The 22,047-nt window shown below is 41.4% G+C and overlaps 1 protein-coding gene across 1 annotated transcript in view; it reads right to left on the bottom strand.

The window, feature by feature from the left end:
- TRHDE (thyrotropin releasing hormone degrading enzyme) overlaps positions 1 to 22,047 on the bottom strand; it is a 728,548-nt gene that overhangs the window by 83,649 nt on the left and 622,852 nt on the right. Inside the window, exons 14-15 of the mRNA XM_075856965.1 lie at positions 20,886 to 20,983; positions 18,514 to 18,621 (exon numbers count right to left, since the gene is read on the bottom strand). Coding sequence (XP_075713080.1) covers positions 18,514 to 18,621; positions 20,886 to 20,983 — 206 coding nt within the window. The remainder of the gene's footprint in view (positions 1 to 18,513; positions 18,622 to 20,885; positions 20,984 to 22,047) is intronic.

Raw genomic sequence — 22,047 nt, 5'->3', positions numbered from 1 at the left:
ATACTCGTTTGTGTGCTGTATGTAATACTCGTTTGTGTGCTGTATGTAATACTCGTCCGTGTGCTTTACGTAATACTCGTCTGTGTACTGTACGTAATACTCATCCGTGTGCTGTATGTAATACTCGTCCGTGTGCTGTATGTAATACTCGTCCGTGTGCTGCATGTAATACTCATCCGTGTGCTGTATGTAATACTCGTCCGTGTGCTGTATGTAATACTCGTCCGTGTGCTGTATGTAATACTCGTCCGTGTGCTGTATGTAATACTCATCCGTGTGCTGTATGTAATACTCGTCCGTGTGCTGTATGTAATAATCATCCGTGTGCTGTATGTAATAATCATCCGTGTGCTGTATGTAATACTCGTCCGTGTGCTGTATGTAATACTCGTCCGTGTGCTTTACGTTCAAATCACTCACAGTACACGGTCCCATGCAATTCAATGGGGCCATTCAAACATGCGTTGTTTTTCATACAGCGAGTCTCTGTTGCGTGAACCTCACTGGATGTCCTATATAGGTGCGTTTGTGCGCACCAAGTCACCAATTGAAGTCTATGGGTGTGGGAAAACCACAGATAGCACACGGACAACATCCTTGTGCTTTCCATGTTTCAAATACATTGAAAAGCAGAGAAATAATTTTTTTTTTCAAAAATGAAGTGCTTGCATGGACATGAAAAACGCATGCCACACGCAAAGCACACTGCTGTCAATACGCACACGTACAAGAAGTGTAGAAAAAATACTGCGTTTTTAACGCACGCAAATCAGACACGCTCGTCTGAATATAGGCCAAATGAACGCCGTGATGCGTATTATGTGCGGATTTGCTGCACATATTTTCTTGTGGCAAATCTGCAGCGTCATACAGTACCAGCAAAGTAAATTAGATTTCAAGTAATCTGATCTACTGTACATGTTGCAGAGTTTTTCCGCATGTAAATTGACCTGCAGTGCATGTTTCAAAATCCCCAGCATGTCAATTTATTTTGCGTTTCCGCTTGCGAATTGTATTTAACAAGTTTATTTAAAAAGATGCACCAAAATCCACAGCATTAGGCTCAGTTCACACGTTGTGTAAATACTGCAGATTTTACGCAACTGAATTTGTTGCGAAAAATACGCTGCAAATACAGTAGCAGCAAAGTGTATGTGATGAAACAAACCTCATCCACACGCTGCGTAAATACTGAGCGAAAAAAACGCTAAGAAATTGACCTGTGGTGCAGAATTTTATTCCTCAGCATGTCAACTGCCTGGCTTGCACCACTGACCCCAAAAACACTAGATAAAATTAAAAAAAAGCCACGTAAAAAAAAAAGTCATGTGTGTAGGGTGTTTAGATTATATTTTGAAGTTAGATATCAGCTTGAAGTCAATGGGAAAATATAAAGCGACCTATAAATATGGAGTTTTTTTAAGAGCCGTTTTTTTTAACCTGCTTTTTTTTTACCATTTCCCCCCAAAAAATATAAGAGACGCCACACAAAAATTGTGTGTATGTGTGTATAGGAGGCCTTAGGACGTAATTACAGCGCAACTTTTTCAATAGAAGAGAATAAATCTCTCCAATTGATCTTAATTTATCAAAACTGTCCAACAGACAAAGGCCTCATTCACATCTGCATCGGTTTTTCTGTTGTTCTGCTCCTTCAGAGGAGCAGAACAACGAAAGTACTGGAAGCAGTGGTTTCATTGTCTGCCATACAACATCCGTACGCGATGGAACCCATTGTAAGTAATGTTAAAAAAATTTAAGTTAACATAACTAGAATCGCCGCGTCCATAAAAGTCCCAACTAAACGCCCCGACAAACGACTGAAAATACGGGGGCTGAATGCCTCCAAACATCTGCCCATTGATTTCAATGGTCAAAACGGCATTTCGTTCCAATGGGACGTTTTTTACACGGCCGTTTTTAAAAATAAAAACGCCCCATAAAAAAAGTGCATGTCACTTCATGAGCTGTTTTTGGAGCCGTTTTTCATTGAGTCAAGAGAAAAACAGCTTCAAAAACGTCCGTAAAAAAACGCATCAAAAAACACTTGATGCTTAAAAAAACGGCTGAAAATCAGAGGCTGTTTTCCCTTGAAAACAGCTCCGTATTTTACAGCTGTTTTTTGTATGCCGTGTGAACATACCCTAAGGGTATGTTCATACGCTTAACAAAAAACGCTGGTATTTCGTTGTGAAATACACTTGAAATACGCCCTGAGTTCATAAAAGTTGTAAAATTACACTTCATAAAAAGGTGACATGTCATGCCTAGAAGCGCTTTACAAGCATATTTTTTGCCATTTCCTCAGATCGTATCTTTTTTTGCATTGTCAACCTGACCTGGACAGGATGGGATATCTACCCTTCCTTGTGACATACCAGACCCTGGCTCTACACTGCTGTTGGAATTGCTGTATTTTCTTTTATAGGTGAGGGCACAAGCAATAATATTATCATGAAAATCCTACATATTACAGGAGCTTTTATGACATCCCATCCTAAATCCATAGGCATTTATATGGAGTTTATCCCCCCATTGCAGTTAAAACAGCTTTCACTATTCTGGGAAGGCTTTCTACAAGATTATTGAGCGTCTCTGGGAATTTTTATCCATTCATCCAAAAGATTATTTGTGGGGTCAGACCAGGGGCGGACATACCGCATGTGCAGCCGGTGCAGCTGCACAAGGGCCCCGCGTGGGAAGGGGGCCCGTTCAGTGGCGTAACTACCACAGTAGCAGCCGTAGCAGCTGCTACGGGGCCCGCGGCATGGGGGGGCCCGTGTCGCCCTGACAGGCACATTACATTTTATGTACCAGGCCTGGCGGCACGGGCCCCCTCATGCCTAGTAGCATCACAACACTAGGCATGAGGGGAGGGAGGGGGCGGGGGCCCGGTGATAGCCGCCACACTGCACTACCAATCGGGAGGGAGGGGGCGGGTGCCCGGGCCCGGTGATAGCCGCTACACTGCACTGCCAATCTGGCACAGATGAATAGGACAGGACGGCGATGCTGGTGGTAGGAGGAGCGCTCAGGCAGGGGAGAGGACAGGGGGCGGTGCGACGTAAGACTTCGGGCGGCTGGACAGTACAGTCAGGACTGCCGGAGAACTCATAGGATGAGCGGAGGACAGACACAGGACGAGTGGAGGACGTGCAGACTGCAGAGGACAGGTAGATGAAGTTAAAAAGTTCATGTCAGAAGGGAGAAGTTTTTATGTAGAAAAATCTGCCTCATAATTCCTTCCGGAATTTTGAGGCATATTTTGACCTGCCGGTAGAACACTTCCCGCGTTTTTCATTGCGTTTTTTTGTGGCGTTTTTCGGCCATCGGGCCGTGGGCAGGGAAACGCAGCAAAAAACGCATTTTCTGCCTGCCATTGTTGTCAATGGGAAGTCAGAGACAGAAACGCCCGAAGAAAGGGCATTGCGCTTCTTTTTCCCGCATGCGGTTTTTACTGCTCGCAGGAAAAATTTCATGGATTTCAATGGGAGGCACTTTCTGACGTTTTTCGCGAAAAAAACCTCAGTGTGAACTCCCCCTAACACAGGGGCGTAACTACTGCTATAGCAGCCGTAGCAGCTGCTACGGGGCCGCGGCATGAGGGGGCCCGCGTCACCTGCCGGCACGGGCCCCCACCTTGGCCGGAATCTCCGCTAGCTGCCGCTATGGCTGCTACAGCGCGATGCCACGGAACACTACGGCAGAGCAGGGAGTATCTCCCCGCTCTGCCATTAAACATAAGACATGTATCCCCTATCCACAGGATAGGGGATACGTGTGTGATCGCTGGCATTGATAGGGAGAACGGGGGACCGAAAGTCCCCTGAAGTTCTCCATCACAAACCTCGGACTTCCGGGGTCTGTGTCGGCAGCTGCGTAGAAATGAATGGAGCGCCGGTCACACTTGAGCTGCGCAGACACCGGAAGTCAGAGGTGAGTGATGGAGAACTTCGGGGGACTTTCGGTCCCCCGCTCTCCCTATCAATGCCAGCGATCACACATGTATCCCCTATCCTGTGGATAGGGGATACATGTCTTTTGTCTTTTCACACTGTAGGTCGCATTTTTTTGAGTGATTGGGGGTGTATGGCGTTCCCTACAGGGGGGGGGCTGTATAGCGTTCCCTACAGGGGGGGGCTGTAAGGCGTTCCCTACAGGGGGGGCTGTATAGCGTTCCCTACAGGGGGGGCTGTATAGCGTTCCCTACAGGGGGGTCTGTATGGCGTTCCCTAAAGGGGGGTCTGTATGGCGTTCCCTACAGGGGGGGGCTGTATGACTTTCCCTACAGACCCCCCCTGTAGGGAACGCCATACAGAACCCCTGTAGATAACGCCATACAGACTCCACTGTAGATAACGCCATAAAGTCCCCCCTGTAGATAACACCATACAGCCCCCTGTAGATAACGCCATACAGCCCCCCTGTAGATAACGCCATACAGCCCCCTCTGTAGATAGCGCCATACAGTCCCCCCTGTAGATAGCGCCATACAGTCCCCCCTGTAGATAGCGCCATACAGTCCCCCCTGTAGATAGCGCCATACAGTCCCCCCTGTAGATAGCGCCATACAGTCCCCCCTGTAGATAGCGCCATACAGACCCCCCTGTAGATAGCGCCATACAGACCCCTCTGTAGATAGCGCCATACAGTCCCCCCTGTAGATAACGCCATACAGCCCCCTCTGTTGATAGCGCCATACAGTCCCCCCTGTAGATAACGCCATACAGCCCCCTCTGTAGATATCGTGAGATTCAGTCCTGCTTGATAGGTAACAGTGCAGTAAGCTAAGCATGATAAGATCATCTAAATTATTGCATCTCAGTTGCATGAGTGCTTTGTGTTATATTCAATGATTCAATTTAACCTAAGTCTCTAAATGTGGGCAAAGAAAATAAAAAAACTATACTCACCTCCTCCCTCGCCTCCGTTCACCCGCCGCAGCCCCCATCCTCCTGTCTCGGTCTGTGTTACAAGTGTACAAGGCTGCACTGGTGACGCGCTGCCGATGGCACGTGACCGCTGCTGCCAATAACTCCTCATTGGTGTGCTGCTGAGGACAGTAGTTCCACAGCAAATCGCTGTTGAGGGCATTGATTGGCTGCAGCGGTCATGTGCCATCGACCGCGCGTCACCACAGCAGCTTTGTAAACACAGAAAGGGATAGGGGCTGCGGAGGGGGAACGGAGGCGCCGGAGGAGGTGAGTATAGGTTTTTCATTTTCTTTGCCCACATTTAGGGACTTAGTTTAGATAAGAATTTAACCCGGAAAAAAATGTGTTACTTGTGTTCTAAACTGGTAATAAAATGTACAATATAAATCTTCCTTCATAATTTTTATTAGTAAGGTTTATTTTTATATGCATATATATGTTTAGGTAACTTTGTCGGTATTGGGGGGGGGGCGGGGGGGCCCTGGCACATTATCTGCACAGGGGCCTTTTGCAGTCTGTGTCCGCCACTGGGTCAGACACTGATGTTGGAGGAGAGGGCCTGGCTCGCAATCGTCGTTCTAGTTTATCCCAAAGGTGTTTGATGGGGTTGAGGTCTGGGCTCTGTGCGGGCCAGTCAAGTTGTTCCATACCAAACTCACCAAACCGTGTCTTTATAGACTTTGCTTTGTGCACTGGGGCACAGTCATGCTGGAGCAGAAGAGGGCCTCCCCAAACTGTTCAACAAAGTTGAAAGCATACAGTTGTCCAAAATGTCTTGACTTGCTAAAGCATTAGGATTTCCATTCACTGGGACAACCCCTGAAAAACAACCCCATAGCATTATCTCTCCTTACAGTTGGTACAATGCAGTCAGGCAGGTAACATTCTTCCAACCCATGCTTGTCCATCAGACTGCAAGAAATAGGATAATTCGTCACTCCACCGAACACGTTTTCACTGCTCCAGAGTCCAGTGGTGGCGTGCTTTACACCCCTCCATCTGATGCTTGGCATTTTACTTGGTGATGTAAGGATTGCATGCAACTGCTCAGCCATGGAAACCCATGCCATGGAGCTCCTGGCATACAGTGTTTGTGCTGATGTTAATACCAGAGGAGGTTTGGTACTCTATTGAGTCAGCACTTTTGTGCATTATTCACCTCAGCACTCGGCGACCCCACACTGTAACTTTACGTGGTCTACCACTTTGTGGCTGAATTGTTGTGGTTCCTAAACGCTTCCACTTTGTAATAATACCACTCACAATTGATCCTGAAATATCTAAGAGGGAAGAAATATCAAGAACTGAAACATTGCAACGGTGGCATTCTATTACAGTACCACGCTGGAATTCAGTGAGCTCTTAAGGGCATGCCCCCACGTGGCGGATTTCCTCCGCAACTGTCCGCATCAATGCCGCACCTAATCCGGGTTGCGGATTACGGCTGCGGATCTGCCCAAAATGTGCAGTAAATTGATGCGGACTAGCTGCTGCGGACTGCGGAAAAAGTGCTTCCCTTCTCTCTATCAGTGCAGGATAGAGAGAAGGGACAGCACTTTCCCTAGTGAAAGTAAACGAATTTCATACTTACCGGCCGTTGTCTTGGTGACGCGTCCCTCTTTCGGCATCCAGCCCTACCTCCCTGGATGACGCGGCAGTCCATGTGACCGCTGCAGCCTGTGATTGGCTGCAGCTGTCACTTAGACTGAAACGTCATCCTGGGAAGCCGGACTGGAGACAGAAGCAGGGAGTTCTCGGTAAGTATGAACTTCTATTTTTTTACAGGTTGCTGTATATTGGGATCGGTAGTCACTGTCCAGGGTGCAGAAACAGTTACTGCCGATCGCTTAACTCTTTCAGCACCCTGGACAGTGACTATTTACTGACGTCTCCTAGCAACGCTCCCGTAATTCCGGGAGCACCATTGACTTCCTCAGTCTGGCTGTAGACCTAGAAATACATAGGTCCAGCCAGAATGAAGAAATGTCATGTCAAAAAAGCAAGACGCATCCGCAGCACACATAACATGTGCATGACAGCTGCGGACTTCATTGCGGAATTTAGAATCTCCATTGAAGTCAATGGAGAAATTCCGCCATGAGTCCGCAACCAGTCCGCCACTGCTCCGCAACAGACAGAGCATGCTGCGGACACCAAATTCCGCTCCGCAGCCTATGCTCCGCAGCGGAATATTACGCATCGTCTAAACGAACACTTCTAAATTTAAGTGGAAGTCAATGGAGAAACGGCTCCGCTGCGGATTAACGCTGCGGAGTGTGCGCAGCGGAATTCAAGTGAAATTCCGCCACGTGTGAACCCAGCCTTAGAATGACCCATTCTTTCACAAATGTTTATAAAGACAGACTGCATGGCTGCTAGGTGCTCTATTTTATACACCTGTGGCAACACCTGAATTTAATGCCAATACTGTCCCAATACTTTTGTCCATATAGTGTATGCCCTGTGAAAATAGCCTGTTTCAATATGTTGATTATGTTTCCTTCTTTTTAATCTACGGAGTTGCAGTTAATAATACATTGTGACTTGTTTCAGTTTACTTCCAGTAAGAGCTAGGACAAGCAATCATTTAGGCCGGATAGTAGATAAATACAAAATAGCAGAAAAAAGCAGCTAAAGAATGAACAATAATGGATTACAAGTATTTTTATAGTGCTTTAAAAGTACCAATAAGCCTAAAAGTTGCCTTCTATAAAAGTGTAGCCCTCTTTTATTATGCAGCACTCTGTGTACTTTCTGTATCAAATATTCAGTTATGTTCCTTGCATTTATCGCACACTCGATCACATAGTATATTAGCTTCCTGTAATATGATAATACCAAAGAATTAAAATAACAAATATAAATGAAAACTAGGTATTAACCTTTCATTTCTATTTTAGCCTTCTATTAAGGGACGTTTACCTCTGCAACCGATTATTCCTATTGCTGAAATGCATTTAAAATAAAAAAAATTAAGCAACTTTGTAAATAGTCTTGACTATAAATCTAATATTGGTTTCATGTATAGAATTCCTATGCAGACATACTGTATGCGTCTCCATGGTTACGGTGACAAACAATCCATGTATAGTATGATCCTGCATCTGTATCCCTTTCCAAATGACCTCTACTTATTGCTAACATACATTTGATAAGTAAGCAAGAAGTAGTTGAAGATGGAAATGAGTATCACTGTTCAATAAGTTTGTAGTATGTAGCAATGGAAACGCATAAATTGAATAAGTGCTGCAGACACAAACTCAGAGTCTTTGCAAAGTTGCTTAATTATTTTTTTTTAGATGCATTATTTACTGTGGCAAAAGCAGCAGAAAATGCAATTGCCAATGGTCCCGTGTTTCATAAGGGTCCCATCAAAGGTTAGCATTATATATATATATATATATATATACACAGCTGACACCCTGCTGTATCGGCAGAGAATGCCGCAATCAAATGCAATCGCGGCATTTTATTGGTTTGTAGCCGATCGACATAGTCGCGATGTAATTGTGGAGAGTCAATTGTTGCTATGGCAACCAGAAGTCTAACAATGGCCTCCAGGTCGGCCACGTACGAAAGCCCATTAGGCCCTGCCTGGAGGCGGGACCTAATCGGCTTTCTGTCAGTGAATAACTAACTGCTTTAATGCATTGCACTACATGGCTAGTGCAATGTATTAGAGTAAAGATTAGAGGTGCAGGTCTTCAAATCCCCTAGTGGGACAAAAAAATAAGTGAAAAAAAGTTAATATAAATGTTGTGTAAAAATGTGTAAAAACAAAAGTTTCAATTTAATAAAAACAAAAACTGCCTATTTTCCTATAATAAGCCTTTTATTATAGGAAAAAAATGAAAATGTTAAAAAAAAAGTACGTGTAATGACCCAAACTATAAAACTATAATGTTATTGTTCACGCACGGTGTACACCGCAAAAAATAAATAAATACAAAACAATGTCAGAATCGCTATTTTTCGGTCAGCACCCCTTTCAAAACATAGAATAAAAAGTGATCAAAAAGTTGCATGTACCCCAAATTAGTACCAATAAAAACTACAACCCGTCTCGCAAAAAACAAGCACTCTCACAGCTTTTTAGACTGAAATATAAAAAAGTTATGGCTCTCAGAATATGTTGACACAAAAACAAAATGATAAAAAAAAATTATTAAACCATAACATAAAAAAACTATACTCATATGGTATTCCCGTAATCGTATCAACCCGCAGAATAAAGTAAAATGTCATTTGTAGTGCACAGTGAAGATTGTAAAAAAAAAAAAGAATAAAAAACATTGTCAGAATTGTTGGTTTTGGTCACCTTGCTTTCCAAAAAATGCAATAAAAAGTTATCAAAAAATCAAAAAATGTACCCAAAACTGTACCAATGAAAACTACAGATTGTCCCGCAAAAAAATAAGCCCTCAGGCCTCATGCACACGACCGTATTTTTTCCCACCCGTAAATACTGGCGTAAATACGGGTCCGGTGTCACACGTATTCCACCCGTTTTGCACCAGTATTTACGAACCCGTGCCCGTAAATATGGGTCCGGTTTCACCCGCCTGAAACGTCATCCAGGACGTCGGGCCGGATGTCGAGAGGGACGCGTCACCAAGGCAACAGGCAGGAGACCGGACTGGAGGAAGCAGGAAGTTCTCGGTAAGTATGAACGTCTTTTATTTTTATTTTTTACAGGTTTATACTGATCGGTAGTCACTGTCCAGGGTGCTGAAAGAGTTACTGCCGATCAGTTAACTCTTTCAGCTCCCTGGACAGTGACTATTTACTGACGTCGCTTAGCAACGCTGCCGTAATGACGGGTGCACACATGTAGCCACCCGTCATTACGAGAGCTCCATAGACTTCTATGGACTGTCCGTGCCGTTATTACGGCCTGAAATAGGACATGTTCTATCTTTTTCAACGGCACGGGCACCTTCCCGTGAGAAAACGGGAAGGCACCCGTCGCCAATAGAAGTCTATGAGCCCGTTATTACGGGTCGTAATTACGACCCGTAATAACGGGAGTTTTTACGGTCGTGTGCACGAGGCCTCACACAGCTCTTTTGGAGTGTTCCAAAAGTGGATAAGACTGGGCACCATTAGTGCAACACTGGCCACACTTTTGTGGATTATTTATTTACCTACTTATTATACCCTCTTCTTATGCCCCGTTGTAGTCCTCACAGCTTACATATGCCCCCACATTATAAACTGAAATACTAGCAATACCCCAAGCAAAACTACCAAGCAAAATCTGCGCTCCAAAAGCCAAATGGCGCACCCTCCGTTCTAAGCCCTACAGTGTGCCCAAATAGCACTTTACGTCCATATATATGGCATCACCATACCCGGGAGAATGTGCTTAACAGTTTATGAGAGACAGTATTTGACTCCAGTGGCACAAACTGGGCACCACATATTGGGCACTAAAATGGCATATCACTGGAAAATGGCAATGTTTACTATGCACCATCTACTGCGCATTAGTTTCTAATGAAAAATCACCTGTGTGGTCAAAATGTTCACTACATCCCGTAAAATGCCCTAAGGGGTGTCGTTTACAAAATAGAGGTCACTAAGTGGGGATTTGTGGACCAATGCTGTGAAAATCACACCAAAATAGACCTCAAATGCGCATGCTGCTCTTCAATTCTAAGCCTTGTCATATGTCCAGGCAAATGATAAATACCTTGAGGGGTGTAGTTTCTAAAATGGGGTCACTTCTTGTGGGCTAACACTGCACTCTGGTACCTCAGGATTTTGTAAAATGCAACATGGCGCCCAAAAAACTATCCAACAACCTCTGCATGACAAATAGCGCACCAGCCTTTCTGAGCCATGCCGTGTGTCCAAACAGCTGTTTAAGACCACATGTGGGGTATTGCCGTAATCGGGAGAAATTGCTTTTCAAATGTTGGGTAGCTTTTTCTCTTTTATTCATTGTAAAAATTGAACATTTCCACATTTTATCTGAAAAAATTAATTTTAAATTTCAAGGCATAATTCCACTAAATTCAGCAAAAAGCCTGTGGGGTCAAAATGCTTACTATACCCCTTAATAAATTGGTCCCGCAGGGGCTTTGCAAATGTCACATGGCGCCGTAAACCAACCAACCAGCAAAATTTTAGCTACAAAAGCCGAATAGCGCTCCTTCCTTTGTAAGCCCTGCCATGTGTCCTAACAGCAGTTTATAACCACCTATGGGGTATTTACAGGCTCAGAAGAGTTTGCTTTACAAATGTTGGGGTGCTTTTTCTCCTTTTTTGTATATATGTTTTTTAAAATTGTGTGTAGATATTTGTAGGGGGTTATGTTTGTTCATACATGGACTAAGAAAATTATATTTATATTTTTGGACATTTATTTTTTGGTTTATCCTATATTTACAGTGTTATGTCTTGATGATTTAATTATGCTCAGGATATATATAGGTTATAATGCTTTTTCTCCTTTATCTATAGTAAAAATTGAAAATTCTGAGATAAAACTACATTTTTTTTAGAAAAAGCATAGATTTTCACGGCCTAATAATACTAAATTCAGCAAAAAATAAACTGTGGGGTCAAAATTCTCAATATACCTCTAGATAAATTCCTTGAGGGCTGTAATTACCCAAATGGGGTCACTTTTGGGGCTTTTCACTATTTTGGGGCTTTTCACTGTTTTGGTCCCTTAGGGGCTTGGCAAATGTGACATGGCACCCGAAAAGCAATCCAGCAAAACTTGAGCTCCAAAAGCAAAATGGTGCTTCTTCCCTTCTGAGCCCTTCAGTGTGTACAAACAGCAGTTTATTATCATATATGGGGTATTGTTGTAATCGGGAGAAATTGCTTATCAAATATTGGGGTGCTTTTTCTCCTTTATGCCTTGTAAAAATGTAAAAATTATTGGAAAATATTTAGATTTTCATTTTTACGGCTTAATTCACATAAATTCAGTAAAAAAACATGTTGTGTTAAAATGCTCACTATACCCCCTGATAAATTCCTTGAGGGGTGTAGTATTAGGGATATTGTAGGGATATTTGTAAAAATTGCAGAATCTGGGCAACAAATATTGAGTTGCGTTTCTCTGGTAAAACCTTCTGTGTTACAGAAAAAAAAATGAATTAAAACAGATTTTCTGCTAAAAAAATTAAATTTGTAAATTTCATCTCTACTTTGCTTTTATTCCTGGGAAATGCCTAAAGGGTTAATAAACTTTCTAATTGCTGTTTTGAATACTTTGAGTGGTGCAGTTTTTATAATGGGGTAATTATGGGGGTTTCTAATATATAGGGCCCTCAAAGCCGCATCAGGACTGAACTGGTCCATAAAAAAAAGGCTTTTGACATTTTCTTGAAAATATGAGAAATTGCTGCTAAAGTTCTAAGCCTTGTAACGTCCTGGAAAAATAAAAGAATGTTCAAAAAATTATGCAAACATAAAGTAGACATATGGAATATGTGAACTAATAACTATTTTGTGTGGTATTACTATCTGTTTTACAAGAAGATACATTTAAATTGATAAAAAAGCAAATTTGTACAAATTTTCTCAAAATGTTGGTGTTTTTCACAAATAAACACTGAATGTATAGACCAAATTTTAACACTAACTTAAAGTACAATGTGTCACGAGAAAACATTCTCAGAATCGCCTTAGAAATAAATGGGAGGCAATTTTGGCTGCTTTTTGCGGCAGTTTTTGCGGCGGTTTCCATGGCAAAAACTGTGGCAAAAAACTTTGTGTGAACAGGGCCTTACTGATGCTTTAGTCCAAAACTTGTGGACTAAAGTGCCCTCATTGTTGAAGTTGCTCAGAACCTGTCAAAGATCTACCAGTAGACCTCAATCTGGGAGGTCTACCTAGGGAACAGGGGTAGTCTTCATGAGATAAGGTGTCATCTCAAAAAGGTTTAATGCCAGAGTTTCTATATCATGGACTACCTTTCTAGGTTTTATGATTGAAGAGAATGTAATATTATTTATGCAGGTATATAAGAATGATGTAAAATATTTAAAGCTGTATCTGTGTTATATGACCCAGCCAAATTAAATTACATTAATCTCTGTTATGTGCATTCATTAATACCATGCCAGCTCATACCTCTGTGCTAGCCAGACAATATGAAAAGATTGTACTAATATGCATTTAGGCATCATTTTATTTATCTGCAGAATAATTCAGGTCTGTCCACCATTTTGATTCTAGAAATCAGTGTCTGCAGGCAGCAATTTTCGTAACCATATGTCCCATTAATGCGCTGATAAACTTTCGCAAAAAAAAAAATATTTGAACTGCTATTATGTCCCTCTATGTGAATACATTACTCATTTTTTTTTCACTTCAAAGTACCTTTTTTTGCAGCTTTTTTTCTTGTGAGACAGTCCACATCTATTTTCTCACACTTCCTGATTCTGGCCAGTTGCTAGGGTCGTGTCTTATTGTGTGTGATGTTTGCCAGTACTGTATGCAATATTCAATCTGCCCATAGTTCCCATCATGCACCTAAACAGCCAGCCAATCAGGAAAACCAAAGGTCCTTTTGCAGCACAGTTGTCTTTTGCATCTGACATCTTGGATTTACCATATCAGACACATCTTCTCTACTCTACCAATACTAAGTATCTAAAGTTGGTTTTATAAAGTATCCGATAGCACTTGGATAAATACCTCCTCTCCCAGCTCTCACATCTTCCAGCATCCCCCTCTGCCTCCATATTCCTGCATTGTTTTTCCTGCCTGCTCTCACTTCAGCCATACACTATGAGGTACAATATGGTCTGTACACAGTATATCAGGGGCGTAACTAGGAAAGACTGGGCCCCATAGCAAACTTTTGACTGGGGCCCCCCTCCCCTGGGTATCACACAACCCCCCTTGTAGATAGTGCCTCCCTATAGATTCCGCCACACAGCGCACCCTATAGATAGCACCATACAGCCCCCCTGTAGATAACGTCATACAGCCCCCTTGTAGATAACGGCATACAGCCCTCCCCTGTAGATAACGCCATACAGCCCCCTGTAGATAACGCCATACAGCCCCCTGTAGATAACGCCATACAGCCCACCTGTAGATAAAGCCATACAGCCCACCTGTAGATAATGCCATACAGAACCCCTGTAGATAACGCCATACAGCCCCCTGTAGATAACGCCATACAGCCCCCTGTAGATAACGCCATAAAGCCCACCTGTAGATAACGCCATACAGCCCTCCCCCTGTAGATAACACCATACAGCCCCCTGTAGATAACGCCATACAGCCCCCCTGTAGATAACGCCATACAGCCCACCTGTAGATAACGCCATACAGCCCTCCCCCTGTAGATAATGCCATACAGCCCCCTGTAGATAACGCTAGACAGCCCCCCCTGTAGATAACGCCAGACAGCCCCCCCTGTAGATAACACCAGACAGCCTGAAATCCCCCCTTGAGATAACGCCATACAGCCCTAAACCCCCCCTGTAGGTAATGCCATGCAGTCCCCCCCCAAAAAAAATGGCCTATAGTTTTTCCTACAAAAGACATGCATCCCCTATCATGCGCACAAGCGAGACCGGTGCACAATTCATTTCTATGGAGCTGCCGACAGACTCCGTAAGTCCGAGGTGTGTCATGGAGAACTTCAAGGGACTTTCGGTCCCCTGACCGCCTTATCGCTGGGAGTCCCAGCGATCCCACATGTATCCCCTATCCTGTGGATAGGGGATGCATGTCTTTTGTAGGAACAACCCCTTCAGTTGATCGCGCTGTAGCAGCCATAGCGGCTGCTAGCGGAATCTCCGGCCGTGGGAGGAGGGGGCGGGTAGATTAGGGCCCACTTGTCTGTTTCCCTACCCCGACATTACAATATATACACTATAAAAATCGTAGCATTTTAGATAATGAGATTTTCAAAATCTCATGTACACGTTGCTGTTTTTTCCACTCATAAATTGACAAGCTGCAGATTTTACAATCTGCATCATGCCTATTTTTGGTGCGGATGTTCCCTGTGTATTTCACCTCTTTCAATGCGAAGAGTGAAATTCTATCAAACAAACACAAAAAATGCATATCCATGCACTGAAATCCAAACTAAAATATGCAAGAGTCCGTGCAGATTTTATGCACAGATTTCAGTGTGTATACCTGTGGATTTTGATGTGGATTCTCCACATCTAAATACACTATGTGTGGAGGTACCCTTAGCCCGAATGCACACAACTGTGTGTGCTGCATGAGTCCTGTCCATGATCCGTGGAAAAGATAGGACATGTTCACAACTTCAAAAAGGTGCAACGTTTCAATCCCACATTAGCATCTTTCTCAACCAAGGTGGGATTGAAACGTTACACCATTTTGAAGTTGTCTGAATAAACCAATTTTATACTTTGAACTTGGAGTGCTGCAAGATTTTATTCATGTATATATATAATTCTTAGGAACGGGATTACGTGCTTGGCACCCAGACTTCACATGCCTTCTTTGTGATGCTGCCAGAGAGTGAGAGAGAGATATACATATACATATATACATATACATATACATATACATATATACATATACATATACATATACATATACATATACATATATATATATATATATATACATACACGTATATATACACACACACACACACACACACATACATATATATAGATATATACATACAGGTCTAGCGAGGGAGCCACCGCTAGACCTGCGCTTCTGCTACTGGAGTGCCTCTCACACACACTATAGTCTGGACAGCAGCAGCAGAGCTGTCATTCTCCTCCCTGCGCTCTGCTGCTGCCGGTTACAGTGGACAGGGGGAAGAGGGGACAGGGAGGGGGCACCAGGCCTGCGCTTCTGCTACTGAAGCGCCTCTTACACACACTATAGTCCGGACAGCAGCAGAGCTCATCACAGTCTCTTTCATGCTGCTGCAGGTTACACTAAAGAGAACTGTGTAGTGTATAGAGGCAGAGAGACCTTCCTGACGTCACGCTGGGGGCGTGCACATCTGATGTCAGGATGGGGCCACCACCCACCCGTACTCATAGTCAGCAGAATCCCTACACCAATACATTCAAACAGTGTACGGATTTCTGCTAGCAACAGGAGAAATACAAGTAATAAAATGTAGTAAAAAAGTGTCAGAGTCGCCATTTAAAACACATATAACACAAAAAGGAGCCCAAATTAATTAATAAAGTATAATAAAAAATATATTTATATTACACATGCTGCAAGAAAAATAAGAAGTTGATCGAACGTTTAGTTACACTTTAAGGGTATGTTCACACGGCCTATTTACGGACGTAATTCGGGCGTTTTTGCCCCGAATTACGTCTGAAAATAGCGCCTCAATAGCGCTGACAAACATCTGCCCATTGAAAGCAATGGGCAGACGTTTGTCTGTTCACACGAGGCGTATATTTACGCGCCGCTGTCAAATGACGGCGCGTAAATAGACGCCCGCGTCAAAGAAGTGACCTGTCACTTCTTTGGCCGTAATTGGAGCCGTTATTCATTGACTCCAATGAATAGCAGCGCTAATTATGGCCGTAATTGACGCGGCGTTCAAGCGCCTGCACATGCCGGTACGGCTGAAATTACGGGGATGTTTTCAGGCTGAAACATCCCCGTAATTTCAGCCGTAAGGGACGCCCTCGTGTGAACATACCCTAAGTCTTGCCTAGGCATCACATAGGGAGGTTTGGCCATATCACATCTATCAAAACGTAACGTTATACAGATCATTCTAAACTGAAAGCAGGATGCTGGAGATCCACAAATCCAGGACTAAGACCACAGGAGAGCAGAGCAGACTGTGTATATGTAGAAGCAGACATGTCAAAGGCAGTGTTCATTCCTCAGTCCACTGCAGGGAGATGATTAGTTAAAAATAGTCTTACATCATCTATAGGAAACGAGAAGCAGCCGGGAGGAGATTCAGTGACAACAGCAGAATATACAGAGCTGGGCAATCTATACCCAGTGAAACCAGCCCTGGCAATTTTGCCTGCTATTTTATTATTCAGGAACCTACAAGAAACAACAGTGGCATCACACATGATTACGGGTAAAAATTTACATGAGAAACTGTTTGTAGCCAGGGATATGGTACATTATCTAACCTTAAAGATTTTAAATTTTGCTTGACTTTTTCATCATAGTCAGGAGGGGGAGTATGGAGTGGCCTCATCGGCTGAAACGCTGCAGGTATCAGCTTTATATTACAGCTGACACCTTGCTCTAACTCAGAATAAGGCCATTTGACCACTTAGATGCCATAGTCAATAATGCTATGGAATAATTTATTGGCCCTTTCAACTTGATATCAGGCTGCTGATGGTTGACATGGCAGCCTGGGGGCCTAATGAATGTCCCCAGTCTGCTATGCTGGTCCTCCTATTTGGCACTGTCAGAGGCTTAAAAGGAGGACACTAAAAGCACAATACACTGTAAGGGTATGTTCACACGGCTTATTTACGGACGTAATTCGGGCGTTTTACGCCTCGATTTACGTCCGAAAATGCGCCTCGATAGCGTTGGCAAACATCTGCCCATTCATTAGAATGGGTCTTACGATGTTCTGTGGACACAGTCATTTTTTTTATGCCCCGCTGTCAAAAGGAGGGGCGTAAAAAAAACGCCCCTCCATGGACTCCATGGAAAACCAGCTCCATTTAACGTCCGTAATGGACGCAGCAAACAGCGCCTCAACATGCCATTACGGCTGAAATTACGGATGCTGCCGTGTGAACATACCCTAATACATAAGAAACAAAAACTATTTAAGAATTAGTTATAAAAAGTTTTGGGGAACGTATGAAAAAAACATATTAAAAGTAAAAAAAAAAAAACTCTACTTATTTTTCCCATAAAGAAATGTACACAATGAAAAATAAACATAATCGGTATTGCCACGTCTGTAAAAGTCCAAACTATTAAATTATAATACTGTTTAAGATGATTTAGCCCGCAGGGTTGGCATAAACAAAAAAAATACGCCAGAATTGCTGCTTTTAGTAGCTTTAATTCACCCCAAATAATTTAATCAAAAGTAATCAAAAAGTTGTATGTACCCCAAAATGGTACCACTAAAAATTACAGCTCACTATACGAAAACTATACTCTCAAAAATCCCCATCAACAAAAAATGTAAACGTTGGGTCTCAGAATATGGCAAGACAAAACATTTTACATTTTTTGAAATTTTTTTTTTTTAAAGTAGTAAAAGATAAAAAAAAAAAACAACAACTATATCAATTTGGAATCACTGGAATCACATTAACCTGCAAAATAAAGTTAACATTTCATTTTTACCACTCAGTGAACGCTGTAAAAACCAAACCCAAAAAGCTATGGAGAAATTGCTGGGGTTTCCATTCCACCCCAAAAAATATTTTTTTATAAAGTATCCCAATACATTATATGGTACAATAAATAGTGGAATTAAAAACGACATCTTGTCCCTCAAAAAAAAAAAAAGCCCTCATTCGGCTGTGTTAACAGAAAAATACAAAAGTTGGGTTTTAAAAGGCGTGGGAGGGAAAAAAAACAAAATAAATAATAGCTGTGGTGCCATTAAGGGGTTAATAGTTAAACGTTCACTCACCTGTTTCTGTTACTAGAAATCCAGTCAGAGATCATTGTTGCAGCTTCTTGATGACACTGTTTGTTGCCAAAGCTGCAAGCCAACATTATAACTTCTCTTCTGAGCTCCCTAGTAGATAAAGCGGTGAGAAAATGTGATTATATAGATCCTGTGAAGATATATTAACTCTAGTAAATGGTTTTAATAGAATATTGTAACACAGAAAATAGCTATTTTGATATACAGCCTTGTGATAAAAATGATATGGCCTGTGTTTCAATTCCATACAGTTCTATTTTCCAACATAATCCATTTTGATTACTTCTGTCATTGGTAAAAACATGTGGCTATGTTTTTATTTTACATTTCAGACTCATTTCTCAATTAACGGCTGGCATTGAGCAGCACCAATTCTCATTCATATATTTATCTCCTGATATTACTTTGCATTTTATGAACCTTACAGGTAAAATACTCAAATTACAGCTTATGGCTTGATAAAGTCATAATTCTGATTTTAATTATATTCTTTTATTGTTTAAATGTTCTGTTTGCCAGACAACAGCGTCGGAATAAAACACTAACAAATTGTGAATATTTCTTGAAGAAATTCAGACGAAAGTTTCTCCGTAAAGTAACAGCTGTCAAAATTGACATCTCCTAGCAGTGAACTATAGACGTAACAATCACTACTCAAATAAATTTTGACATTTTAAAGAGAATGATTTCACTTATACGCACAGACTTTCCCTTGAAGTCATGTTAAGGACCTTTGTCATTGTACAAACTTGATATTAATTTAGCAAGCAATAGGGGAGCAATCAGAAAACAAGCAAAATGTGCTAGTTCAATTTATTTTAGAGCAACACATTTCTAACTAAAATTTTCACTGCCAGCACTGAAAATCATGAGCAGAGAAAAGTGTTACAGAAGAACGGTGGACAGCAGACTTAAACAACAGAAAGCATTTCCTTCCAAATCAAAGCCTTACCAGTAAAAATACATTTTTGAATTGTCAAGTTGAGTAATTTTTTAATATGTAAAAATGAATATGGCCACCATTACAGGTCCACAATTGTTATTTCCCAGTGTATGACCTCTTTTACATGACACATGGAGGCATGCTCCTTAGCAAATAGTATAGAACCATACCATGTGATGCCATAGGATTCATCAGTACGATGCCATATAGGAGATATTCTCAGCTTGAGGCAATGCATAGCAGAGGCATATGGAAGTACAGTAAGCCTTCATAGAATTTTGCAGGTGCCTTATTATATAACTCTGAGATTATACAGAGCCATAATACACTACCGTATTATGGCTCTGCACGAGCCCTAATTTTTAGGGTTTTTAATGGCAATGAGTCTGGATATACGTATAGTAATGTAGGAGTTGGGATGTTTTAAAGAATAAGTAGTATTTACCATTAAGCCTGGAAAAGCATGGCAACCAACAACCCCATGGGGCCTACAATGTCAGCCATAATGTTTTTTACTCTGCCTTCCCAGAAATAGATATATCTAAGAAATTAGACAATTTTCTACAACTTTATAGAAGAGAACAACTCAGGGACTTACATTAAAGAGGAAATGTTCTTTAAAAGTTGTTCATAACTATTTTTTATTAAAAAAAAATGCTTGTTCCAATCAAAATGGCATAAAAGAAATATGTTTATATGAGAACATTGTTGTTCCAATGTCCTGTGAATGTATTGACATGCGACAGGAGAAATAAACAGTTCATTCAAATAAGTATATCTGAATCGCCAATGTTACGGAAAGCGACATTCTGTATACGTGCAAGCATTCTGGTACCCAGCGATAAGAATAAGTTCAAATCTCAACATCACTTTGAGGTTGTAACTCAAGAGATAAGCAGAATAGTGTTTGCTTTAAAAATGTCATGTGTGGGGATATAAATCTCAAAGATGCCGGGCCTTAGAGAAATGAAATATCAAACAGGAGAGACAGTAGGAAAGGTGCATCATGCTGCTACAGTCACACTGTGTAACACTAATGGAGCTTTATTCTTTTGAAGCTGCATTGTATGGCTTAGTATAAAAGATAAGCTCCTTTAGGATTCAGAAGAGTAACTACAGCAGAAATTGTGCAAGAAGAAGGAAAACATAGGAAGAGACAAATAACAAATAGCTGCGGACTAATCCTTGTCAAAATATTTTCTGAACTTGTGGCATTTGAATGATACAGAATCAGAAAAAGATTCTACTGTATTTACAATTTAGCTCAGAAAACCTTGTCACAAAGAATAACCCATGACCCAGAAAATGCATGGTATTTCATGTAGGACGTAACAAGGTACCATACGCCACGCTGCAAATATTTACTCTTCTAAATCATTCAGATAATGTGAATAAATAGATGATGTCATACTCTGTCTGGTAAGACGTCTGGATTATTGATCCATTGTGTCCATTAACAGGCCATCCAAGTCGGAAGTACATTGTTGCCACTTGCTTTAATACGTATTCCTGAAAGGAAAATACACGTTGCATTAATTTTTTAGAACTTTTTACATACGCAGTCTCATAAATATAATGAAAAGCTAAAGCAAATACAAAATTGGACATAAATGCTACATTTTCTATTAAAAAAAGAATAGTTAATCTTAGAAAATGAAAATGGCAGTGTCCATGTGATCACCATGACACCGTACATTCTGGCGCAGGAAAAACCTTTCCATGACGGAAATTGTCATCATCGTGTGTTAGGATTTTTATGCGCCATTAATGTTTGTAAGATGAATTTATCATAGTGGAAAAAGATATATAAGAATTAGTATGTCCAATAATTTAGCCATCCTATCGGTCATTGCTTCGTTACACCATTTGTCAGATACTATAGCCTCTAAATGTTGTGTAGCCAGCTAAGTCTTTTCATTCCAGTTTTATCATTTGTTTCCTCTAGTTCAGAAATATTCTATGGTCATTGTGCTGCTGTGTATATTCTGGGAGCAATAGAACCATCGAAAATCTTTTGGATAATTGCCACATTTTAATACCCAACTTCTTTTAGCTTCAGTTACTTCATTGACTATGGGACATTGGCTTACATGATTTGTTAATCCATTCCTCACCCTATCTGCACAATATCTCCAGTTCTACTGGCATCCAGATGATCTAAATGGATATCAGAATCACCTTCATACTTAACAGTATCTATCTATCGATCTATCGATCTATCTATCGATCGATCGATCGATCGATCGATCGATCGATCGATCTATCTATCTATCTATCTATCTATCTATCTATCTATCTATCTATCTATCTATCTATCTATCTAATCTCTGTTTTATTACATTTTATTTCTAATTTATCTGCATTACCTAAAAGCCAGAAAGAAGCATCAATGCACAATGTTTTTTTCTAATTGTAATAATACTTTTTAATACTATTGTGACTAAATTTAGTTGTGTTTACTTTGCACGTTTTATGTGGTAGATCTCTACTACATTTAATAATATCTGAAAAGCACAAACATAAAATAATAGTAAACTTTTAGGACCATAAACAAACGCCATATCTGACTACAA

The sequence above is a fragment of the Rhinoderma darwinii genome, chromosome 3 (genome assembly GCF_050947455.1).
Source record: "Rhinoderma darwinii isolate aRhiDar2 chromosome 3, aRhiDar2.hap1, whole genome shotgun sequence".
Taxonomy (NCBI): Eukaryota; Metazoa; Chordata; class Amphibia; order Anura; family Rhinodermatidae; genus Rhinoderma; species Rhinoderma darwinii.
Note: the sequence above shows the minus strand (reverse complement) of the source record. Positions and strands in the feature narration are given on the sequence as shown.